This window comes from Ciconia boyciana, chromosome 7, assembly GCF_034638445.1.
Source record: "Ciconia boyciana chromosome 7, ASM3463844v1, whole genome shotgun sequence".
NCBI classification, from domain to species: Eukaryota; Metazoa; Chordata; class Aves; order Ciconiiformes; family Ciconiidae; genus Ciconia; species Ciconia boyciana.
Window position 1 is genome coordinate 20,931,588 of NC_132940.1, and position 26,531 is coordinate 20,958,118.

At 37.6% G+C, this 26,531-nt stretch overlaps 1 protein-coding gene and 1 long non-coding RNA gene across 8 annotated transcripts in view; both read left to right on the forward strand.

Annotated features, from left to right (window-relative positions):
* The window catches only part of PTBP2 (polypyrimidine tract binding protein 2), a 56,799-nt gene extending 45,153 nt beyond the window's left edge, over nucleotides 1–11,646 (forward strand). For 3 of the 7 annotated variants that reach the window (XM_072866978.1, XM_072866982.1, XM_072866981.1), the window contains 6 exons: nucleotides 5,231–5,385; nucleotides 6,841–6,874; nucleotides 7,332–7,424; nucleotides 7,805–8,021; nucleotides 8,124–8,201; nucleotides 8,350–11,644. In XM_072866978.1, coding sequence (XP_072723079.1) covers nucleotides 5,231–5,385; nucleotides 6,841–6,874; nucleotides 7,332–7,424; nucleotides 7,805–8,021; nucleotides 8,124–8,201; nucleotides 8,350–8,482 — 710 coding nt within the window. In that variant the 3' untranslated portion in view covers nucleotides 8,483–11,644. Of the gene's footprint in view, nucleotides 1–5,230; nucleotides 5,386–6,840; nucleotides 6,875–7,331; nucleotides 7,425–7,804; nucleotides 8,022–8,123; nucleotides 8,202–8,349 lie in introns of all 7 variants that reach the window. The other 4 variants (XM_072866976.1, XM_072866979.1, XM_072866980.1 and 1 more) reach the window with 4 other exon arrangements.
* A 5,805-nt stretch (nucleotides 11,647–17,451) lies between these two features.
* On the forward strand, nucleotides 17,452–20,627 carry LOC140654956 (uncharacterized). Its single transcript, XR_012043584.1, has 3 exons — nucleotides 17,452–17,501; nucleotides 18,472–18,534; nucleotides 20,591–20,627. It is a non-coding gene; the product is annotated as an uncharacterized lncRNA (long non-coding RNA).
* Nucleotides 20,628–26,531: the final 5,904 nt, after the last annotated feature.

The following is a 26,531-nucleotide window of genomic DNA, read 5'->3' on the forward strand; positions in this document are numbered from 1 at the left end:
TTGGTTTTGGGGTTTGGGTTTTTCCTAGTTGCCTTTTTTGTTTGTTTTTATAGAATTTGAGCTCTACAGCTGAAAAACTTTACAAAAAGGCTCCATAGTACTGTTGGTGCCTTAGCCATTTGGATAGTTGTCAAAATGGAAATGGTGTTTGAATATGGAATAACAGGGTTCTCATTCTGGGCTGCTTACTGTGCAAAAAGGCACAAAATACAAGTGACATAACTAAGAAAGGACAAAGGATAGAAAAAACTCGGAAGCCTAAATGGACGCTTGTGCATGCAATTTATAGCTGCATTTTTATTCAGATACTCAGAAGGAGAATGGTGAGAACAGTTAAAAGTTCAGAGGGTTGCAAGATGGAGGTTGGCAAACTATGATGTGTGAAATATGGCAGAATGATAGCAACGACCTTCCTCCTGCTTCTTTCTTTTATCTTAATATTTTATTTCCTTTTATTTGCTTTAAAATTCTTATTTCTATAATGTAGACAAAGATATCTTCAGAGTATACTTAGTCAGAGTGTCTGCCATGCCCTATTCACAAATGGTTCCCAAAGTGCATGTTTCTCCATGAAAGAGTGGAGCTCCATTTTGAGCTTAATGTGATGCTCTTCAGGTTCTTTTGTGTGCTCAAAAAGAATACCATAAGTTGAACCTGTGGCATTCTTGTTAAAATTCTTGCTGTAGCTGTTCTTACATTTATATAATGAGATCACTAACAGAAAATGTGGTAAGGACTGAGTTCTGACTTTTGCTTATCTTATGCTATTATCTGCTGAATAGTTGTACAACTTGGGTGCCTTTTTGTTGTTGGCTTTTTAACAGTATACTGTAATCCATATGTCAGAAGTGAGGTTTAGGTGTAACATAATTTCGTGAGTTGAGGATGTGGGTCTTGTTAGTCTTGGTGTTTAAATCTGCATTAATACTAAACCATTACATATCAATTTCCTTCTGGATGGAATTAACCCTCCTCTTCAGTGAATGTAACTTTATGATGTAGTGTAGTAACAGCTTCATAAGCTGTTATGCAGAGACTTTAAAAGAATCTGCTATCTCCCTTAAACCCATTCAGGCTAAGTATAAGAAGCAGGCCAGTAACAAGTACAAAAAGATGGTGGTTACTTGACACAAAGCCACAAAAAAGATTCATAACAGGAGTAGGGACTAAATCCAGTTCTCAGTTGCAGTTATGTATACCTGCATTAAGATGACTATTCCTACTGCCTATGGTTTTCACACATAAGTGAAAACCATATATTTTTAGTATAGCTTTAATTTGCCTCTTATTAAAATGGCATTACTAATTTGCATTTTGGAAGTCATGCAAAAAGATACACTGAGGAGGAATAAATAATGTGACATGCTGTGTTTAAACTTAATTGAGGAAAAAGACCTCAAAAGGCTAGGAAAAAGGTGTATAATCTTTGTATATTTTCATTAATATCCAGAAAAAGCAAAAACCTGTTACCTGTAATTGTTGGAAGCTTAAAATAAAGCTGGTGACAAAGCTTTCTTAATACCGGTTGATCATGATGACGAACTAGCTAACATTTCTAAATAGTTTCAGATAAGTCCTCGAATCTTAAACAGTGTGTTGCATGGTAACTAATAATCATAATACAAGTTGTTCTTATTTTAAAAATTTTTGACTTGCTTAAATCAGAACAGCAAATCAGAGAGCAGTGGAGACCTCCAGAACAAGAATTGTGTTTTCTGTGGGTTTGTAATGTGTCTGACATTTCCAGGAAATGAGGTCTATGTGTGCTATGTAATCGGTTAGAAACGTATCAATCAAATAGATGATCCTAGCCCGCATGCATCATTACTCGTTCGTCTACTACATCCTCAGCTGTGATGAAATAAGGTGTCAGAAATCTTTGAGACTGTAAATTGGACATCTTTTCAATGATTCTTGTTATCTTTTGAAAGAAGGAGAAAATCACTAATGGACAGAATGGTCTGGTTTCAAATGAATTATCAGAAGCAGTTGGTTGATTTTTTTTTTTCTTTTTTTTTACTTCACATAGGAAAAGTTATACACATCATCATCCCCCCCCCCCGCCCCCCCCCCCCAAAAAAAAAAAAGTTACAGGGCATCTTACAGAAAAAAACTTTTGAATAAACAGCAACTGTATTGTACTGAACTGCAACAAACAAAAGATTTTTAAACAAGAACTACTTATCATTGCAAATACTAATATGTAATAATACTTCGATTCCAATTTAGATATTTGTTTAATATTACAGCTGGAAATATGTTGTTGTGGTTAGGGCTCCCACAGCTTTATCCCTTGCTGTCATTGCTGGCTTTATTAGCACTTTCCACTAATGCCCCTTCTTAAGATTCTTATTGAATTAATCTATTTCAAAGGATAATAATTGAAAATATTTTTGTATGAATGGTGTTGATTTAATCTTTGGTTTTAAATTCTTCAGTGGGACCAAAGAACTTCCTGTAGAGAGTTTGATGCTATGAAGAATTTTGCCTTTTAAAGTATGAATTACTCAGCTAGGCTCTGCCCAACTATGGAAAGAGTCACAAAAACTTCACTAGTCATCTTTAGATTCCGTTATTCCTAAAAATGCTGGATTGGCTTAAAGCTTCTAAGGTTAGGGAGAGGTGCCTAGACACACTAGACGACTTGAAATGCTCTAGTATCTTGGCATTTTCTAATACCTAAATGATTGCTATTGACCTAGTATAAAATAAGTTGTTTCCCTTCAGGTGGACATCTGTCACACCTTATTGTCATTCTTCACATTTCTGTCTGTATGACTTCTACAGTAACTGAGTGTAAATAAACATGACATTCAGCATATGCAATACAAAGCACTCAAAAGTAAATTTCCAAAATGATTTTTTAGAACAGAACTGGATTTTTTTTTAAAGTTGTTTGAGGAGTTTAATTTGATATTCACAGGTTTCCCTGTGTATTACAGTCTGATTTGGGGAATAAACTTCTTTACTTCTTCCACAGAGGTACTTTCTTTAACTCCATCCTTTATTAATTGTTTTTTCTTGAAAGTAAAGCTATATTCTTCAGCTTTAACCCAAGAGCAAAACATGCATCATATTTATGTTAGATTTTTGTCTTGCTATTAATATATGTAAGTATATAGTATTACACTTCCACACAGAATGGATTTTGAGAAATGAAATTGCTGTGCTTGGACTAGCAGTGGTCCATCTAATTTCATATCCTTTCTCTGACAGATAGTGTTACTTCTGCGTTCTCTGATGGAAGACCTAGCGCAGCCCTCATAACAGATCATACAGTAGCATACCTGGGGGGAGTGCTTTCCTAACCCCCAGGTAGCTAGCACTTGGCTTATGTGATGAAGCATATTATATGTCACTTTATTGCCTATTTAATGTAACTGGCTGTTGTTTCCATAGATGATCTAATACAGTCTCAAATCTATTAAGTGTTCTTGCAGGATGGGAGGGAGAAAGACAAGATAGGGTTTTTTCCTTCTTTTTATGTATTACAGTCAGTCCCACAAATACCACATATAATGCAATAAAAGATCATATTTGTTGCCTTTTGATTCAAGTAGATTTTCCCTTTTTCTTGGGGCATGAGAGATGACTAGAATTGTCATTCCTCAGAACTTTCTATTCCTCTGGTGTGACCCTTAAATACTAACATTTTTAATCTTTTAAACTTTATCGGAAAGCATTCCATATCTCTTAATTTCCTTTCTTGGAACACTTACTGTTTTTTCTTCTGTATGTACTTTGACAGGAAATGACCAGAAAATATTTTTCAGTGCTTGATCAGTAATACTGTTAAGCACTGTCACAAAGCAGTGATGGATGCCCTGTTCCCTTTGAGGGGTCATTTGTCCGGCCCAACCAAATCGTTCTCTCTCTCTCTCTCTTTTTTTTTTTTTTTTTATTTTTAAATTAGTTGTTTTTCACAATTTTCTGTAACAAAACATAAATAAAGAGTTGGGATGAAGATAGAAATCTTTTCTAGGAAATTTAAAAAAAAAAAACAACCTTCCCCTCTTCTGTCCCCCTGTGTGTTCCCTTTTGATACTAAATCTGGGATTATTCTTTTTTTAAATTAATGGTTGAATATATTTACTATTATCTGCTTAGTATTTGGGCATTGGCTGAAACTGAAGAATTTATTTTATCTTATATTTCCTTTAAAATAAAACCTAATGTGGGAAGGAAGGTAGTCTTAGGTACATAGTATAAAGGTTATATTTAGACTGTCTACCTGGCATACTGGAAGACTGGTCAAAAGTTGTGTTAGCTTAGCATGATCATATAAACATTAGAACTTTTGCCAAAATACTGAAATCTGAGAACCCAATTGCCGTAAAAGAAAACAAAGTACTGAAGTTATATTTCTTTATTGTTTTTTTTACACATTTTGCTATATCAGTGTCCTTTTACTGAACTCTGTAAAATGTGCAAATAAAACTTTGATCAAATACAATAAAACTGTTCCTATATAAACTATGTATAGTGCATAGGTATCACAAGAACCTTTCACAGATCCTGGGAGTCGTACACTTGCCTAGTACCCCAGTGACTTGACCAGGCAAAACCAGCAGGTCTCTACAGGACCTGAGTTTCCTTGGAAGAAGAAAAATAAAAGCACAGCTGAAGATTTAGCTGATGGTAACATGCTTCTTCAAGGAATTGGATTACAAAAGCCACAGAGCATAATCAGTGGTGCTGTCTTGAATTTAGAAGGTTGCCTCTTCACCTCATTTATGCTAAGGCTCTGAGAGATACGTAGGCCTTTTCACATGACCAACTCTGGTGTTGTATATTTAGTCTGAAGCATCAAGTTGAAGTGAGGAATGCCTCTCAAAGGGTGATGGAAAATAAGGATGTAATGATGCAGAGAGCACAATTAGTGTTTATTCTTACTGATCAACATTTACTTTAGACCATTTTGATAAACTAGACACTTCAAGCATTTTGGAGTCCAGTGGAAACAGTTTTGGTGCACAAGAATGTTTATTTGAAAAGAAAGTACTTTTTACACCTCATCACTTCTTTGAGGACTTGGTCTGAGTCAAAAAAAAAAAATTTCACATTTCTCTTCCTTAGTTAATTTAACAATGCATTTCACAACCATTTGGACGACTTTAACAGTGGAATGGTCTGCTTTGTAGAGTGTTGTATGCAACACTTGTACTGATATAGGTACTTTTTTTAAATGACTTGTGTGTGTTTCGTAAAATATGCTTTATTTTAAAATTAGGGCTTCCTGTTGCAGCTGTTCCAGGAGCTCTGAGTCCTTTGGCTATTCCAAATGCTGCTGCTGCAGCTGCAGCTGCTGCTGCTGGCCGTGTGGGAATGCCTGGAGTTTCAGCTGGTGGCAATACAGTCCTCCTGGTTAGCAATTTAAATGAAGAGGTCAGTGAAACAATTTTGCTTTTTTTTTTTTTTCCTCTTTAGTCACACTTCATTTGTCAGTATTTTATAATTTCTTTGCATTTGGCCTCTTACATTTGGATTTTAAGCTCAAAATATTTTTGCTGTTTTTTAATAATCCCCCAAAGTTAATTTTAAAGCCATTATTGTTAAATACTTTTGTTTTCCCAGGTAGCTGACAACTTAAAATGTCCTTTGATAGTCGGCTACCTATTTTTTCTAAGAAAAATGTGGTAACTACTGCATGTTTGACATTTGAATTGAAAGCTTTATTTTTACAAAATAGCAACTATGCTTTCTTTTGCAATTATAATCACATAAACTAGTATTTCTGTTTTGTTTCTTCTAATTGTTTGCTGTTTCATTTCATGCTTGTATCTCACATTTTAAGGTCTTAATTTATGTGAACTACTCTAACACATTTTTCTTTGAAGGTTCTCCCAAAGATCTTGACGAGGCACTCTTCCAGTCTCTCTTAGTAATTTTTTTTCTTTGCAGTTACTCATTTGTCTTTAAAAAATAATAATAAAAAAAATGGTGGCAAAGCATTTTCACCTTAACTGTATCTTTCTTGCTAACTCTGAAATCTAAAGGGGTTTATTTAGTTTTGCATTTTTACTGTCCTTTACATTTACTTTGATGGCTGTGAAAGCTGGTATGAAATGTGGGAAGTTTGTATCAGTCTAGCTGTTCCATTTTTAACTGGCCTCTGTCACTGTAAATCATTAAGCTTTTTTTATCATCTGGTACTATTTTGTCATCCACAGTCTTGCATGTTAAAATGTTTTAGATCAGAGTGCCATTTTGAAAGATTTTTTGCCTGCATTTCATAACCAGCCATGCTTACGCAGTTAAAGTTCGAAGTTTAAAATTTCTATTGCATGCTTTTTTTATTTATTTTCATGTTGAGATGAAATGCTGTAGTTTACTCTTGATATGAATGTACTTTACCCATATTTGTCTTGGGTGACTACATTTTACTCAGTTTTTCTTGTACAGTACATAAACCAACCATTTTCTGACCAAATTCCTGCATTTCCTATGTACTGACCTATATTTTATTTTTTTTTGTTCCCCACTTCCTTATTTTTTTTCTTCTGCATTGCTGTATTCCCTTCCCCATTTCATCCCTTTCCCTTTGTGTTCAATTTCCCTTTCCTTGTCTTTACCCAAATTCCCATGCCCTTCCCTGTCTTACCCTTCTCCTCGTCTTTGTCTACGTTCCCTGTCTTCATTCCCTATGTTCATGCTTCTGTGCTTGAACAAAATGTTCCTCGGACCAACTTGCCCCAATTAACCGCCTTGAAACCATGATCCATGACCACCTCACCATTCTGCGGGAACCACCCTTCGTTATGGATGATCTGTTCATCTCCGCTCTTCCTCGACTCTTCTCTCTTCTTGTCTTACGCTGCTTGCTCTTCTCTCCTTCTAAAGATGGTTACGCCCCAAAGTCTGTTTACCCTCTTCGGTATGTTATTGTTAGCACTATACTTTTATTATTGATTTGATTTTGTTTTGGTTTTTGGTTTTGTTTTTTGGTTTTGGTTGGTTTTTTTTTGTTTCACCTTAATTCTTATTTGTAGCTAGCACTTTGGCTTAAAGTTGAATAGTAAATCTTTTGCTATTTTTCTTTTGCTGTTTAAAACTCTCCATAGACACAGATTTTCTTTTAATGCATGCTAATATATTTTGCATGGTCTTTAATTTAATATCATTCACATAGCTTTGAGGGTTTATCAGAAATTATTCTTTTCAAAATTCACTATTCAAAATCTTTATCTCCTTTATTCATTTGTGAGAGTGTTGAGTTTGAGTGAGTGATCTTGTTGCTGTCTGAATGTTCCATTGATATGTCAAAATACGTTACTTAGGTGACTGGCTTTAAAATGAACTTTTTCTTTTGGGTTACCTTTGACTTTGAAAAGGTGTTTATGGTGATGTGCAGCGCGTGAAGATTTTATACAATAAGAAAGACAGTGCTCTTATACAGATGGCTGATGGAAACCAGTCACAGCTGGGTAAGATTAGTTTTGTGTTTATATTCCCGTTAGTCTAAGTACTTGAAATTATGCTGTGTAAAATCAGGTGAACTAAGCATGTTTACGTTTGTCAGTTTGTCTTGTATCCTGGTTACCCACAAGATCCAAAGTCTTATTGTGTGCACTTGTATTCCAGAAGGTCTGCACAATATCCTAAATGAATTCAACAGCTGAATCACATGTGATAGTCTTTAAAGAAAATTAAATACTCATGGAGATTCTGCAGACCTAGTTTTTGATTTCAGTCTTAGCACATTGACCCTTTGATTTGCTTGGGTATTTTTCTTGTTTGCTTGTGTGATGTACGACAAGCTATTGAAAAGTAACACTGAATTGAGTAAACTTCTTGTCTTTTTCAGCCATGAGCCATCTTAATGGACAAAAAATGTATGGAAAGATTATTCGGGTTACCCTTTCTAAACATCAGACAGTACAACTACCTCGAGAGGGACTTGATGACCAAGGGCTGACTAAAGATTTTGGTAATTCACCTCTGCATCGCTTCAAGAAACCTGGATCAAAAAACTTTCAAAATATATTCCCTCCTTCTGCAACACTTCATCTGTCCAATATTCCGTAAGTGTTGGCTGTCAGTAAGCCAGTAGTATTAATGTGAAGCACAACACACTGAATTGACTAATAATTTCTTGCTTATGCTTATTTTCTTTCTGTCTGTAGACCATCAGTAGCAGAAGAGGATCTACGCACATTGTTTGCTAACACTGGAGGCACTGTGAAAGCATTTAAATTTTTTCAGTAAGTAACTTTTCTGTACATAGCTCTAACAAAAGACTGCCTAAGTGCGTTTTTGCGGCACGTCTTAGAGAAAAGTGCATAGAGGATAGCAAACATTAGGAGCAACCCCTGTAGTGTTCGAGTTCCTAATGCCATTATTTTGTTTCAGAAGAGATCACAAGATGGCACTTCTTCAGATGTCAACAGTAGAAGAAGCTATTCAGGCTTTGATTGATCTTCACAATTACAATCTGGGAGAAAATCACCATCTGAGAGTTTCTTTCTCTAAGTCAACTATTTAAAAAGGCAGATTGAAAATGAGGGTGTATTGCATTGTTTGGTGTTGTCACCTATTGACTGTTCAGGAAAGTGGGGACCAGAAGTTTGTCTTCTGTTGGTTTTTTATTTTTTTTCATGCTGTTATCATTCCTTGGTTGTTAAAAAAAAAAAAAAAAAAATTTAAAAAGCAGTGATACTAACTGCTGTTGTTCAACTGTTGTTTAGATAAACCATCATTTTGTTTAAAAGATTTCAAGTTAATACCACAGTTTTTCAACTTAGTTGACGTACGTGCCTTAAAAAGGAAAACTAGTACTGCTGGAGTTGCATAACTAGTAAAAAGCAAATTTGGTTGTCTGGGGCACATTGTTACATGATAATTTAAATATGTTTAGGCAGGGGTGTGTAAAAAGGTTAAGCTTTTGTTTCTCCTGCTTGATAGATTTCTTTATCTGCTGGCTTGTCACTTATTTTTCTTTTTAATTGGATAAGATGCATTACACTGAAAGAGTAAAATGACGTTATTTGATTTCTGCTACTTTTTGCTTTGTGCTCTTTTTTTAAAAAGGCCTTTTGTATTTCATGGTTCTGGTCTAGATTCAGTTATGAATGTAGGCATTAGTTAAAATTAACAAGGTACAGAATATTAATTTCTTAAAGGACAAAAAGTGACTTCTGTGACTTTGAGCCCTACGTGAAAAGCATTGTGGAATCTTAACCTTTTTGTACACACTCTTGTGGGATGTATCATATAAATGTCAGCACTAAGTAATGTCTTGTTTGTGGCTGAATATTTTTCGTAGATGTTTTTGAAGTTGACATGACTTATGTGCATTTCAATATATATTGCCATCTTTAGTTTGTAATTAAGATATGGAATATGGTTGTGGATTTCTGAGCATGTACAGACTGGTCAAGCTAGTTCAGGAAATGGTGCATGTATTTTTCAATGATGAAGAAAGTTTGCTGCAAATGCTTGCAGGAAATTTTGTGGCAGTTTTCTAAAACTGACAACCAGGTGGGACCAAAGTTTATGTGCCTTTAGTCTTAATTTACCTTGCATTGTAATATTCAGTTTTAATAAATCTCTTCAAAATATTTTGTATTTAGAAATTGATCTGACTTTACTATAAACATGGCTCAGAATCTACAGATCCAGTTAATTTGAAAGCAGTTCTCTGTCAGTCTGAACTGTTACCTTGATTCTGTTTAAATGACCAATACTTTTTGAAATTGATGTACTTAGTTTCAAGATTCATAGATTCTGTTATCTATGTAGAAAAAAAAATGGTCATGTATATTTTCTATTAGTTGAGTTTTTACATCTTTAGAATTGTAAAATTCAGTATAGTTTGAAAGTGGCACAATTAAAAATTAATTTTCTAACAAAGTTGGGAGGTTTGATGGTTGTTTAATTTCATTTTGTGTGTACTCTGCTTACCTCTGTAGCATGCTCAATAAACACTTCTGTAGCTCTGTATTCACCTTTTCTGTCTTTCTCTGCTGCTTTCTATCTCTCCTCTTCTTTGTTTTTCACTTCTACTGTGCTTCTAAATTCATGTTTATTCTCTGCCAGGGTGGGAAAAGCATAATATTAAAAAATACAATTTATGGCTTTTTTACCATAAATCTGATGCTGTGAAAAATACCAGCTCTTTATTTTCAGAAAGATAGTGACCCCTTTGCAGGCATATGTGCATATTAAACATTTCCCACCCTGTTATAACTTACTGCTTTAAAGACATAACTTTTATTGTAGTTCGTTAGCTCTCTCTTTCTATCTTTTTAGTTTTTAAGCAGATTTATGCACTAATAGATCTCTCAGGTTTGCCATGCTCTCTTGCTGCAGTTTCATCTTTCATTTTTTTTGTGTCTGCTAAAGATTTTCTACTAATCATACAGTATACTCATGGGTTAAAGTAACGAAGTTTTAAACATTAGATTAGTGGAACATACGTATTCCAGACCAAGATATTTCACCTTTTCAGAGACATGGGTTCAAATGAATGTGAAATCAGTTTGGGCACTTTAATAGTGTTTCTTCATATTACTTTGAACTGATTGTTGTGGGTTTTTTTACCCTCGATTAGAAATAGGATTAAAACTTTTACACAGTCCCCTTTTAAGAGTAACTGTACGATCCTGAAGCATTACATTGGTAAAAGCTGTCAGTGTTCAATTCAAAGCACTTTCCTGTCACTTCTCCAGTACAACTACTGTAGATTTATTGATGTCAGATTACTTTGTGACCTGATATCTGTTCTTTGGGTTGGCTTTCAAATCAATAAATAGCTATCAGCTTTTTAAAGGTCACGCTATAACGTAGGGGGCTTGCATTAGTCTTCACTACATTAAATAAAATGCATTAGCTTCTTACCTGCTTTATCAGAAATACACCCAAGATATGACTTAAGTTATACTCCAGGTATCACAGTGATCACCCAATCTGAAATACTAGTAGAATCGGATTCATCCATACATGAAACTTGTGAATCAACATCTTTTTACAATTCAGGCACCCAAACACATTGATGTGACTATCTCCCAATTGACTTGAACAGTAGTTAAGGGTCTGACTGAGCTGATCTTTTAAATTTTTCATCTATATAGTATGATGTCCCATACTTTTAAAAGTAAAAACGTGTCAGATTTCCTTTTGCATATCAGAATGTGCTTGCATTATTCAAATAGAAATGTGAATTGAAATTTAGCATTCCATGGGTTCAGCTTGTGCTGAACTATTTCCACGCTAAAACATCTGTATCAGATACATACGGCAATCACTGTATGCTATAATTTTAGAATAACTTTAGACATCTGCAGTGCTTGAGTGTTTACAAATACAAGGTTTTTGTAAAAGTGTAACTTACTCATCTCTTGCCAGGCTTATTTCCTTAAGAAGAAGTTTCTATACTACTTTTCTCATTTTGAAAAGTTCTGTGGCAAAAACCTCAAGGGAGAGAATATATATTGAATTTGATTTGTTATAAATTCAGTAACTTTTATTATGAGTTTATATTTGTATCAGCCCAAATGAAAAGTAATGATAGTCATAATTGTCATGGAAGCGTTTTTTATTAACTCAGTGAAGAAAACCACTGTTCAGTTATTGATACTTAGTCTTTAAAGTGTTACCTCTTCAGAAAATACACGTTTAATGTCCTAACTCCTAGAACTTTCAAAAACTTGTTTTTCTTGAGATGGTACTGCATTTTGTATAGTAATTTGTACATTTCTGTTGTTATAAAATGTAAATAAGTTTCTGTTGTATTTTTAGCTCTTCAGAATGTGAAAATGCAAAGCATCATTTTTATTAAAATTTTACTAAAAATGAGGTTTATGAATAACTTCTTACACTCCATGGAATGTGAGTTTTCAGATTACATTAGTAGAACTTTACTGTAGGCATATTGATACTCCAAACTCAATTTCAGATTTTTAAAATAATTCTAGTGTTTTGACAGAAGGCAGTTGCTGACTTTTTTTTTAATTCTTGTGAATTCTTAGATTTTTCTCTAATGGAGCAATGAAATTGGTTGGAGAAGTCCAGAAATGATTCTTTGATCAGGTAATGTCCACTGGCAAATACAATATGTAAATGAAGTAAAACAAAACCTGATAGCGTTCTGACTAAAAATTGTGGCAAAACTTCAAAGTTAAGTGAATGCACGTGGAAGTATTTCTGTATATTGTGATTTAACATGTTATTAAAAGGCACCTCTGCCCTGCAGGAATAACAGCTCATATGACTATTTGTAGATTACCATTTTTAATGTTCTACATTAATTTTCTGTTTTATAAGCATCTTACAAAAAAATCCCTTTGATTCATTGTAAGTTACCTTATGTTTATTACAGTATGTTACAGCATGACAGCACCAATCTGCAGTATTTACGGCCCTGCAATTTCATACCCTAGTTTACTCCAGATAATTTGTCTAATTCTATGCTTAGATAATAAGTAATTCTGTTAAAACACTAGAAAAAAAGATAAGAATTGTGTCTTTCTCTGCAAACAGGTATATAAATCCACTAGTCCATCTCAAGAAATGGTTTTCCCAGTGTTTTACAGTGAGCAAGGCTTCTTAAAAGGATTTGATTGTGTTAGGTAGGGATGAGGCTGAAGTCTGTATCTGTTAGACCTTATTCCATTCCAGAGACTGAGACAACCTAAAGTTCAGAGTTTTGCTGAGGTGAACAAATTTTCTTTTAAATAATTTGGCAAACTGTCCCATCTCCTGTAATCCTGGTCTGTGTAGAAGGGGCTGTGTAAGTTGTGAATGTGGTTAAGATTGTATTTGAAGATAGTTTTTCCCAGGTCTTGGTCATGCAACATCTGCTGTATTTCTTACCTTCCTGGTCTCTTGGGGAGCAGCTGCAGCCTGCTAGTGCAGTTCTTATCCACACAGAGGATAAGGGGAGAGACTGATTTTCCTGAAGCAGTGGGATTTGGCATGCTATTTTCTACTTAATGGGCCTTGGTAAAATTAATCAGTGGACTGCAGTAATCTAACTGTAGAGAATTATAATCTATTATAAATTATTCTGTTAGTCCACAATTAGCTTGCTAGAACCAGTGACAAGGTTCCTGCCTTGCTGAGGAATTATATGCCACAATAATGAAGCTTTAGAGAATTTCTTTAGCTTGTGTTTTTCTTTTAGTGTAAGAATTTTATTTTGAATTACCTAATCTGAGTCTCTTGAGCTTTGAAAATCTCGACAGTGCATCTGCACACACATGTGCGCGCGTTTGGTCTCTTCAGGATGGTTAACAAAAGGAGTTTGGTGAGTTCCTGCTTCGCCTTAAAAAATGTCATTTTTATTGCATGATATACCTTTGTTGTAATTTTCTGAGTTTACTGAACTTTCCCATGATCAACAAACTGAATTTGGAAGAGGATTATGTTGCTTTGTTTTTCCCCCTTCAAAGCTTACAGCATGTAATGTTTAAAATCTATATTCTTTTTGATTAGTTCTGCATGCAGGTGGCAAAGGAAAAGCAAAGAACTTTTCTTCCATGGGGAAAATGTGAATTAAATGTGGATTGGCTTAAATATCTCAAAAAAAAAAAAAAAGTTATCTCAAAATAGCACTCCTATTACTGAAGAGTTCTGCATGTTTTATGAGTTTTAGCCTAGTTTCATAAGGAAATGAGACGTGCATAATTGCACTGTCTCCATGTGAATGTCCTGTTCCCTAGATAACCCCTGTCTCCTCCCTGTCACTCCTGCACCCTTTGGCTGGTTTCCTGTCAGACAGAGGGGATGGAGGTCTGGCATACTAAGGTGGTACTATTTCTATGCTCATGATTAGTTGGCTTGCTAGGTCGAAGTCCTTACTTTCAGTGCTGTGGGAAAGGGAAGGAAAAAATCTGCTGCCTTCTCTTTTGTTCTGGCAGGAATTACGGAACGGGCATGCACAGAGTTCTTTAACAGGCGGCAGGCTGTGAGGTAGCAAACGTGAGGGGGCCTGGGGATGCTGGGTGGAGTACACGAGAAATTGGAGGGAAGGGATATTTTGCGGCAGGAGCAGTATTGGACGGAGGAGCGTTGAGGGAGTTTCAGTAGGTTTCTTTAAGTTGTTTTCATGCATAAATAGCCCTTAAAATTGTTGGTAAGGGGAGAGTTGTTGGCAGAATTACTTTGGGGAGGTATTTTACAAACGGGTCTGGTCAAAATCAGTATAGCTTGTGAGGTAAATGTGATATATTTTCACTTCCGCTCAACAGGTATGGAGGTGTCAGAGCTTAGCAATTGCATGCAGACTGCTGTGGAAGCTGGTTTTCCCAGGATGAGTACTGATCATCCCTGGAAGCCAGTGAGACTGAAAGCCTGAAGCCTCTAGCCCTAGGATAGGCTACATGTCAGGGTCGTTTAGGATGATTGACACTGATGGCTTGCCAAAGAGCTAGATAAAGCGAGCTAGTGGGATCTAGAAAGAGATTTGTTAGAGGAGTCATCAAAAGTGACACATGTTGGAACTGGCTTTCTTTGATGAAAAAAATGTCTACTGTAAAATTTCTGACTATCTGTATTCCGTGGAATGGTGCTCCAGTATCCTTTGGGCTGACCCCATCCCCTTTAGTTCCTTAATGCCCTGGGCTTACCTCTTACAGCATCAGCATCCTTTGAAGATTTCAGTTGTGCAGCCGAAGTCATGCTGGACTAGTCTGCTCTTTTCTGAAGCAAGAGAGGTTTCTTGGCAGCTGCACCTGACAGGCACTGGTGATTTGCTGCATGTGGTGGGACACCAACCTTGCTGCTGCTTTAAAGCATTGACAATCCTCAGCTGGTAAATAGCTACAGTGCTGTGCCAACAAAATACTCTTCAGCATGCTGTGCTTTGTTGTCTGAACGTTAACTTCAGGTATTGACTTTAAGGTAATTTGGGTACATTTTTTGTGAACAAGTGTTTCAAAGTGTGAGGGCTTTTTCTTTCTTTTTCCCAAGAGAGAAAGATATATTTTCCTGTTGATGTTTATAGAAAACAGACCAGAGGTCACCTTCATTTCCCAGTTCTCAAGCAAATTCTGGTAAACCTTAACCATTTTGGTTAGAGGTGTGTCTAACCTGTTCTTTAAACTCTGAAGGCAGAAAGTGCACAACTTCTCTGGTCGGTCTGCATCACTGCTTTGCTATGCTTACTGTTAGACCTTAGGAAAAAAAAATTCTTGACCTAAATCTCTTGCTGCAGTTTAAGTCCACTTTGTTCTTTAGAAAGTGTTTTGTTTTTTTTTTTTCAAATTCCTCTGTTACATGTAGCTAAACCTCATCTTCTTTGGAGTGTAGTTACTTCAGAATATACAGTTAATAGTAGATGACCTTTTTCTCATAGGTGGCCCTTCACTCATGACAGTTCTTAAAAATGAAGGCGTTTGTGGTGCCCTCTTGTTACACGGAGGTGGGTGTACTTTGAATTGCTCTTTTAATTACAAAAAGAGAATGAGAATGGTAACAACAAGCACTTCCGCGTTGCTATGGGTGAACTCTAAATAGCTTTTTTCCTCCAGGTAATATACCTTGTTTGAGTAAGTCTGCAGTACATTTTGGTCCAAGGGATGTGTTCTCAGCTGTGGCAATGGAAGAATTGCCAAATCACCACCCGTTACCACTATCAAGTGACTGGAGTTACTCAGTAAAATTGAAGTCTCTAGAATACAAATACTCTTACTAACAGATCAATATTGACATTTATTTGCAGTTTTCTTATGGATACCTGGAAACGATTCAAGTAGTTCCCTTTGCAAAGCGAAGTATCAGATGTTGAAATATAAGAACTTTTTTTCACAGGAATGTAGACTGTTGGTTTATATAGGCTGTGATCTGTAAGCTTTACATAGGTCTTCTGAATAGGTTGCCCTAAAAAAAGGGATTCCACATTTCATTTCTGATACCAGCTTTTGCAAGTTTTGAGCCAGTTGAAAATTTGCATTTTTTGCTGATCTGAAGGAATACACCCCTTAACACCCTTCCTTTTTAAGTCCACAGCAGCTTCCTCATTTTCTAAAGAAGGGAATTCTGTAAATCAGAGCGTTTTTCAAGGTGATTTGAAACAACATATGACACATTCCTCCACAGCTAAAGAAAGGTACAGAGATTTTCTTCCTATGTTGGGAGTAGCTATCCAGCCACCTTGTATGCATAGAACTTCTTGGTAAGCTTCCAGACAGATTTACTGGGAAGTAAATACATTGTGCTTGGTGTACTTGCACAGTATTATAAAGCCTAAACTTTCCTCAGTGAGACATCACACTTGAAGCAAAGGCTGATTATCTGCTGCAGCTACTAGGTTTCTAGGGATCTAAGACTTGCAGGTTCAGTGGCTTCTAGGACTCTTCTCCAGCATTTTTGAGATCCTTCTGTGACCATAGCAACTTGCATCCATGACTTCAGAACTTTTAGGGTGTATGCTGTAGAGTGAAATTAGGGCTGTATGCACTTCAGGGTCTTGGATTAAGATACTGAGTAGCCCTAGAAAAATCTGGGAGCCCTCCAGTCTGTTTTGAGGCAGTTCCGTCACTGGAAATCCTTGGATCTTGTTAGTCAAATTAATTTCAGCTTCACTTAAGATTTAGCACCTGCTAGAACCCTGAGTAACCAACACCCTTGTTATACTAAGACAGAAGCTCTTCAATGCTTCACATTTCTTGAAATGTTTTAGGAACTTAAACAATGTTATGCTCTGAATCATTCTTTTATAATAAAAAAAAAAAATGTTATACTTGTCAGTCCCCTACTTTGTAATTTTTTTCAGTACGTCTGTCAGTAAATGTTACTTACATTTATGCTAGTAGAACTCAATAATAGTCAATGTAGAAATCGGTGAACTTGCAGTAGGATTAGCGCTTGAAACAATAGGCATTAATTTTCTGTGCTGGAAAAATTGAGTCTAGACTTCTGCCATTTAGGAGGTTGTATCTAGGCAACTGCTGCTGAATGCCGAGATTTTCTCTTTTGCAGACATCTGCTTTGCCCTGCCAAAACCATGTTTCTGGAGAGAAGAAAAAGTTCATCCAGATGTAGTGACCGAGTATGCAAGGGAAACAGGGAGAAAATGATGTAAATATTGAATTGCTATACAAGGACCTCAACTCTCCAGAGATGAGACAGTAGCAGAGAGCTTCCTCTGCACGTGTTGGGTGAAAGGTGACTACCTGCAGGGCGAGTAGTCTTAGAGCCGTGCACTTTCTCAGCCAGTTTCAGCCTATCTCCCTGCACCTCTTCTTATAAGAATTCTTTTTCTTGCTTTTTCAATTTAAAAAATGAATTTGCAATTTTTTAAATTGCAATGTTTTAAGGTTTTTTTAAATTTGTCAAGCAGCACTATGGATATGAGCTGTGTATCATTGCGAGGCCAGGTGTGATTCGCTTAAAAATGGAACTAATCTAAACTACTGTGAATGTAGCTGAGACTTTGCAGATTGTTGATTTTATTAAAATCTTTTACAGATTAATAATTGTCACAAATACAGCTGATCTTTGGGCTGCCGTGATCTATAGTACAAAATCGAGTACTCGTACATCAAGTTGCCTTTCTCTGTCAGGTAACAGCATGCCTCTTTACTACCATTCTGTTGTTCAGAGACACTAACAACTCCTTCCACTGATAAAAGAGCTGATGTTTTAAACTGCTTGATTTATATGAGTTACCAGGTTTGTTACTGACTTCCGTATTCTTCCCCTGTATTTGGCAATTTTAGAAGTGTCAAAATGTCTTACACTTGTTAACATTTAACCTTCTTCTTTTGCAATCATTACAAGTAGTAAGGAAGATGGAACAGTTACAAGATTCAAGTATTTCGGATGTCAGCTTTGTTCCAAATTTGATTTTTGCTGCTTGTACTGAGAAGATAATCTCTAACATTGCCTCACTACTGTAATTAATTTCTTTGTATTGGACACATAATAATCAAACTTACTTTATTATCACTGGAAATAAGTTGTTGCTAAAATCTCCAAGAAATGTGTAACATTCCTAATAATTCCAACACATAAGTAGTTTAACATTAGTGAGGAAGACTTGCAGTTTTACATCCACATTCTGAGTATTTAGAAGCTGGTTTTAGGTTATCAGTAACTAAAACATTTGTATGCAGTATTATGTGCCTGATCTTTAGAAAGACTCATCTGGTGAAGCAGTACTTGTCTTCTTTATTAGTTAACCACATGAAGGTGATACAGACTGCTATCACCTGAAACTTTTTAACATTATTTTCATGCATGCTGATTCAGTGATGCTGAAAAATGGCTAGTTTGTGCATCTTGTACTAGTGAAACTGCAGGGATTATAGGAACTGATAAGTGGAAGGCAGAAGCAATATACTTAATGCTTGTAAAATTGTTACTGGATTTTTAAAGTCTCTAACACATACAACTGCCTGATTCCTTGAACAAAATGCGATGTTATATGAAAGATTTAGCTACACACAATAGACATATCACTTTAAATATATGTAGATACTAACAACGTAACTTATTTCTCTCTCCTATCCCTTTGTTAACATGGCTATCAAGGACAGGAAGGTGTTCCAAATGCTCCTCTTGCACTGCAAGAAGTAGCCAGGAATCGTTAAGGAGGTACTTTCACTTTACGGTTGGGCTGTTCTTATGGCTTGCTGCTGTTGAAGGGATTAGTCCTGCTCCTCCAATTCTTGGCTAAGTGATCTTCTGCCAGCTCTGATGCCTGTCTTGTTCTTGCCCTTCACCTGGATGATTCAACTTGCTAAATTGACAGCCTCCCTACCAAAAAAGTCAAACTTCTCCCTTCTCTTCTCCCTCTCGCCCTTTGGTTTTTGCCCTTTATGGACTGAACCTGGCCACTGAATGGTTAGAGAAATGCCAAATGGAGTAGATGGAGCATACACCTGGGAGGAGGGGGGAAGACAACACTGTCTGCTTCAACAGAAGTAAAATATCAGCTAAAAATGTAATGAAGTCTCACCTTTAAAACACTTTATGCTGATATAATTGTTCCAGACCTAAAGGCTGAACTGGTGTGGATTTTAGATATAGGTGGAAATACTGAGTAGCTCGAGGACTTAAGCTGATATACACTGTGATGTTCACTGACCCAAGTGCCCATATGACCCTCTTTAGTTTCTAGACACTTGTAATTACTAAAATACTGTATATTATACAGAGATACAACATAACTTAATAAACACATCACTTTACAACAGCATCTTACAAAATGGTTTGCCACATGTAATCCACTGTTTTGGCAGCATCAGCTTCACAGGCTATGCTGAATGTTTTGCTTAAGTTATTTAAATTCTTAATGTGTTTTTTCTTCAGTGAGGCAGGAAAAAATATTTGTAATCATGGATTAATGATGGTGGTCTCTGGGATGCCGATTATTCTGCATGGGTTTTTGCGGGGGTTTTTTTCCCTACCTTTAGGCTGTCTTGCCACTTTTGTTGTGTTTCTGCCATTGCTGCTCTAGGTCCAAGCAGGATTCTCCAGGCACAACTTTTTAAAAGTCTCTGGTTGTCATCTCAGTGGGATTTTTCCTGTTGTTCTGTTTCCAGAAATGCTTTCTGAAACAATGTGCTAGTTCCTTGTTAATCATGATGAGAATGATGTTTGCTTTTACCCAATGGAGTTGGGCTGACATTTACACCTTAAGTTTCTTGCGGCAAAGGCTCTCTTACTTTGAGGTGTCAGTCATGTTGTAAAGGCCATAATAATTCTCAAAGAAACATTTCTGATTTTTACCCCTCACTGTAGTGTAAGAGGAGAAAGGCAAGAAAATGGTGCTTCATGAGCCAGGCTTTTACTGTTTTATGGTGACAGATAATGGTAATATTTACTACTTATGAGCCATGCACATAAATCTATATATTTATGTAGTAATGAATAAAGTAAAATATTGTGGCATTTCTAGTTAGAACATAATTGCCGTGTATATTAACACAGATGTGGGATCTGGATGTCAAAGAAAGTGAGCCAAAAATAAAGCTGTTTTACCAAATTGATTCAGTATTATAAGAGTATTTTAAGAAGCTGTAATAAGGGAGGTTCTCAAGGAATAGACTAAAATATTTCTGTTTATAGCTAATGACAAAGTAAAGGTGATAAGCAGTGTCATACTTACACCCAATTACATGCTGCAAAGTTAACCATGGACTAGTTCCTGTACTAAATTTCTGAAGTGTATTAATAGCTCTGTTCTTTAGAGTCAAAGTGGACTGAACATAAAATTAAAAGAAAGAAAAAGTTCTGCTAGACTCAGTTTACATCTTGTCTGAAATACTGCACCTCTTTCCCCCTTACTCTTTCTCGTCTCCTTTCTCATTTTCCCATCTAGCTCAGGCTAGATACACCAAACCTTAAATAAAATGAATGTTTTTCTTTTTTGCTACCACAGCCTGCCTGTCATCGCCGCCCCAGCTTTAGAGCATTTACACTGTTCACACTCTGCTTGTTTTTGAAAGCCGCTCTTGTGATCTGTTCTCCATCCAGTGCTGCTTCCCTGCACCTTATTCCCTGGGTTTGCTGCCTCCTTGTCCTCTGTGCACCATCTTTCCCCTGTGAATGATCCCCACACACTTGCTGCGGGCTCCCTGTGCTCGTTGGTGAAGGTGTAATGGTCCTGTGGCAACCCCGGCTTCCAAATTCTGTTCGCCGTCTGCAGGTGTAAGTGCACTGGGAACTGTTGGGTACAGTTTCAGAAACTGCTTGTCGTCCCCAGCCAGAACTGACCTGGCTGAACCCAGAGGGTGCTACTTTCTCATGTGCCATCTTCAGCCTTCACGTCCCGTGTATGGAGTACTGGCCCCAGGAGGCCTTATCTACAGTCAGAAATTGTGCGATGGGAGACTTGAGCAAGACCCGTTGTGTCTGAGGAACATTGTAAGATTTAGCGGCAAGGAGCCCAGGTAATGGGGACAGTCTTAATGCTGAAATGGGGGGTGGGAATGTTTGGGGTTATGCTTTATACGGATATATATAGAGGATGAAAAGAGACTTTAAATTTTGCTGGATAATGTTACAATGGTGGTAGCAACACTTCAAAAAACACACTCCAAAGCTTTCCATTTTATTGATGTGCAAAGCCAAATGAGTTTTTTGGGGTTCTGACCCCCCCCACATGTGCCTGGGCCTGTTTCTCAGGCAAGGTACCAATTGGATATGGCAGAATTGCTAGTTAGTTTGGTTTTTTTAGATCACAAAAATCCACCAATATACTCAAGGAAGGGCTAGCAACGAGAAAGGATCAATTGACAGGAGAGAGCATGATTGCTAGTGTCAAACAGGGAGGATGTACGTGCTGCTCCCAGGGTTTTCTGAAAACAGTTTCTTTCAATGTGTTCACTGACGACCTTGAAGGTGAGGTTAATTTGATATTGATCAGATTAACAAATGTAAAATCTGATAAATAAAAGCAATTAATTAAAAATAGTGAGGAGGACAGTAGTTTGTTTTTGAACGAAAGTGAGGGGAGCTTTTAGCATAAGGAAGAACAAGATGCTACAGAATTGCTAATGCTCCTTAAGGTACAGACTAAGTTGTGACTCCTTGTTACTTGCTAGAGAGAACTTCACTTCCTCCTGGAGGGGCTCTTTGTGCTTCAGCATTTGATGCTGTTCACCCTGAACTAACCACTGAAGCTTAGCGGAAAATAAGGTCTTACCTCCCAGGATTTCTAGTTGGGTTGCAGGTGCCCGGACTTTCTTTACAGACTTGTATTTAACTGAGGGAAGGGAGCTCTGGAGCTGCTGTGTATCACACTTGCCAGACTTGTTTGAGATTCCCCTGCCTACCAGAAAAGTATTAAAGAGGTGGATTGTAGCAAAATGAGGATGACAAAACTGGAAACATGGAACTCCAGAGACCACACTGACACGTAACTGGCATCGAGGCTTGCCTGTAGCTCTCAGAGACCTCTGGGTCCTGGAAACCAAAGGCTCAGCTCCACAGCAGTTCTTTGTGAGAGTGCTGTCTTCTAGTCGTGGCCTCTTTGAAACTTTGCTTAGTCCTAGAAGCCAAAAGGATACTTTACACCTATGTTTTAGGTGAATACACAGGTCTTAGTCCTAACATGGCCCAGGAAAGTAGAGGAGATTTTGAGCTCACCGTATCCGTGTTACCTTAAAGTACTATAATACTGTGTCGTGTTCTAGGTTACTGAAAGAGGTAGGAGGGGGTTAGGATTTAACAGGTCTGTTTCTGAGCCTTGGCTGCTAACTTGGGGGTCAGACATATGAGTATCCCTATGTTTAATATTAGCGTTAGTCTTTCTCTCTCCTTTCTGGCCTTCCCAGCAAATATTCTGCCTTCTTGCTGAAGATCCTCAATGTGAGGGCAGGGTATGGGGCACCTACGTGTTCTCATTTCCTTGACTCATGCAAATCCTGATTCATTCCTAATGAACACATCTGTCCAGAGATGCTGACAGGTCATGAGAGTAAACCTAGCAGCACACCCAATGTGCTTCCAATGTCCTCCCAGTCCACGATCCTCTTCCCTTCCAAGACAAACCCTGTCGTCTGTTCTTTAAAGCATGCTCTGTGCTGGGAGGTGCTGGGGTTTATGTGATGTTTCGCAATCCTAACAGGAGGAAGCTCCAGTTCGCATTGTGCGCTATCATCTGAGTGGAGGTTTTAGGCAAGTGCTTTCTCCTGCTGTGGCTACTTTTTGTGTCCTTTACGTATAAGCGAGAAGGTGTGAGAAAATCAGCAAGTGAACCTACACCATTAGATTTCATGCAGCGGGCAGAGAGAGAAAACAAAGTACTGTTAACTGCCTACCTCACTATCTCCCTCACAGTCCATCCTTGTCCCATGACTCCACTGAAAGGCCTTTCACGTTTCCATATTAGCAATAACATTAGCAGGGGAAAAAAAAAAACCATGCTCCACTCCATACATTGCAGTTGTATCATCCTTTCCCAGGTGCCTGTTTTGTTTTTAAGAAAATGATAATAGAAACACTAGTAGGGAAAGACAGCACAAGCAATTCCCACTCTTCCCTTTGAAGTGAGCAGTTTAAAAATGGGCTTATTTTGTTAGAATTCAGGGTAAGTGCTTTCCAATAGATGAGATATACTTTTGCTCAGTTCCAATGGACTCCACCAAATCAACCTCCCACTCAATTCAATTAATTCCCTCCCCCCTGTGTGTGAGGAGCAAGGTTTGGATATAAAAACACTGAATGTAAGATTAAAATGTCTACAGCGATGATCAGAAGGGAGTCTATTTTAATAACCCTCTCAGATTGCTGTGCATGAGATGTGGAAGTAGGAGGTTTAATCTCAGTGCAGTGCCTTTACAATTATAATCAGAATTGAGCAGAGTATTGGTCAATAGGAAATGTGCTCCTCAGGGTAGGGAGAATACTGTAACAAGAATTAAGTCTCAGGATGTTAGTGAAGGAAACCATCTGAAAAGAATAATCAGCTGCAGTGGTATGGATCTCAGGTTCACAGAAAGAATTGTTCAAAACGAAACAAAAACCCATAGCAAGAAGCAGCAGAAAATTTACAGACTTAAATCGTCATTGTGCGAGCAGGAAAGAAACACCAGTTCCAAGTGCATAACGCTTTCCTTTGGTGAGTTTTTGCTTTGAGATATTTACAGCTGGTGCCAAGGTAAAAGGAAGAGGTTATTCACTCTGTCTTTCCTTATGGCCAAGATTGGTTCCTATAAATCAGCGCAGGGTGCACGAAAGTTGTCATTAATTTTAGGCAGGTCATGGGTTGTGGAAACATATAAGGTGCTAATTGAAAATATCATTCTGCAGACCTTTTTCCTTCTTAATCTCCTAGGCTAAAAGTTTGCTGAGTTTTTCCTCTTTTGTCACACAACACGTCTAGTGTCTTTTAAATTAACTTTGGGCTGCTGGTGGCTGAGTTATTACATAGAAGCCAAGCTTAAGACCCATATTATAAAGTTTTTGAATGTTTGCCCTTTTTTCCTGTTCTTATCTGTTATCTGCATTATTTGGAATAAGAGATTAAATGTGATTAGCATGAGTTCACTACTCCTACTTAATACAATTGTGCTTTGTGATGAGAATCTTATACTATCTTTTAAAACTCTTGAAGACTGAGGTAAGGTATAACTTTATAAGGTGCTATAATTCTCTGCTCTACAGATGTCAGTGGCTTAAGACACTCTCACAAATTCAAACTGAATTATCATTTCTGAAGTCATCAGAGAGAACTGAAAAATTCAGCAGTGGAAGAGGAATATTTGCAGTTTTATATCTTTTCATTTAAATATGTAAGATTAAAACAGAGACCAAACATTAAGATAAGGAATATAGCCTCTACGTACTCTTAACCTTATAATGAGGGACTATAGGCTCTGCAGGCACAATCTTGTGGAGTCTTTGAACATCCTAAATATCTCTTTAAGGGTGTATGTAGACAAGGTGTGAAAAACAGAGGAAAATTGTGCGTGCCCATCTCTTTATTTGCTAAGATGTGAATTGAGCTTCTTGTATCTTTTGCTACCTTCTCAGCAGGGTCTATACTCAAAGGAAAGATGCGAATGATACAGTTACGAGTTTTGAGAAAAGGCACGTGGATTTATTCTTCATACTCAAAAGAGAGGAAACGATATTAGCAAAAGTCACTTGACAAAACAAAATGTACTTGAATTACAGTGCATATTTATGAAAATACGTTTGCATGTCTGCAGGTTTTGACCATCTATAGTATTTAGCACTTCAGACTTTCACATCAATGTATAAATATTAACAATTCAGGATGCTCTTCATGCCAAGACAATTTTCTGTGCAGGTAAGCTATTGCCTTAATGCTTTCTAAAGCCAAAGTTTTTTTAATATCAGCCATTAATCACAATTGCTAGTCCTTCATGATTTAAATTGTGCAGTACAGGTGCCCATTTCTTATGCAGAAGAAGCAAAGTAGAGTGTGGAGTTTAGTCAGTGTTTCCTTAAGTCAAACCTTAGTCACACAATAAGATACTTGAAATTACCACTTCAATTAAAAAGAGACTCTTGTTTCAAAGAGCTGACGGTTATTGGTGTCTATCTCACCGCTTCTGAATAATGAAATCACTCACTGGGTGCAAGGAAGTGGGGTCAGGCCTTGTCTTTGAAAGCTGTCTCTGCTGGGGAACAGTCTTGCAAGGCCAACAGCAACTAGGTAACCCTGTCAGTCATACCACGTCAGGCAGGGATCACCTAGGAAATGATGTCAGAAATACCAGACTGGGGCACAGAAACCAGTAAAACTGGCCCCAATGGGGGGAAAGTCATTAGAGGCAGGTTGTTTATTTTGTGAGAGGCTGGGACAGAGAAAACAGGTGAAATAACAGGAGGAGGTACAGTAAGGTATGCAAAACTCCTCCATCTTACTGCAGGCTACAGGAATCACCTCCAAATATGAGAGCTGCAAGATGTAGCCAAAAACCTGTGAAGTTGAACACAGTATGAATATTCTGGAGTGAAAATAATCTACTTATTTGAGAGTTCAGATGTAGATGATACTAGTTTTGCTTAAAATAGCACTGATCCTCTGGAATTCTTGAACAAGCTATTCAGGAATTACCATATTATAGGGAATTTTTTTAAAAAATTTGCTTTCAGTGCAAAGGCGTGTGGTGCCGCTATGTCGCGAGCAACAAACAAGCAGGTGTCAGCAATGTCGCCTGACTGTGTTCGACGTTGCTTGAGCTGCCTCTGCCTCCCCAGAGCCTGAAGCTGCAGCAGGTATCACGGTGCCCACCAGAGCCAGAGCACCAGCTTGAAATACCAGCGAGAGACTCTGTGGAGTGGCAGGGGGGAGAAGGGCCATAGGTCTCACGGACATGTATGTCCACCAGCGCTAATCTACCCGCGTGGTAATGAAGGTTTCCCTTCTTCAGACAAGGGAACAGACATGGCCAGTGCTCCTGAGAGAGAGGAAGGGCCTGAGCTGTACTTTCAGTCACTCTGACTGCTCCAGGTGGATTATTTGGATGATTGCAGGATCATTTGGTGGCTCTCTCTCATAAGGCACCTTTGAACCCAGACTGCCTTAATCTAGTCCCGAATAGAAGTTAATTTAGAGCTATTCAGAAGCTAATTTAGAGAGATTTACTGAGCTCTCTTCAAAGGAACAGTCTCTTAGGATTCCATTTCTAAATCGTGATTTTTCTTTTTACTGTGACTTCCAGGCTTTGCTTCAGGGGAAAAATGTCTTGGTTACTGTTGTAGCACATCAGATGGTGGTTACTTGATATCTTCTAAGCAGTGCTCAGTTCTTCTGGAAACATGGGCGCTACCTTTACACAGCACAGGGACAATCTACGTGTGGCACATCTGTGTGACTCTTGGCCCCACTAGTATATCTACTGTAGATATATCTATCTACATCCTACCTACTGTTTGTCGTCTTGCCACCAAAAAAGCTCCTGAGGCCCAGCGATGCTCTTCAGACAGACCCCTGGCCACCTTCCACCAAGGCCTGCAACTTTCTGGGGAACACATGGGCTATGAACAGCATGTTCCTAGGAGGATAACAGGAGAGGGCTTACCTAGACAGGGAACCAGGTACTGTTCGTTTAAAAAAACCCCAATATTTCCAATAACAAACCGAAGAGCAACTGGCACTGGGTTTTCTGGAA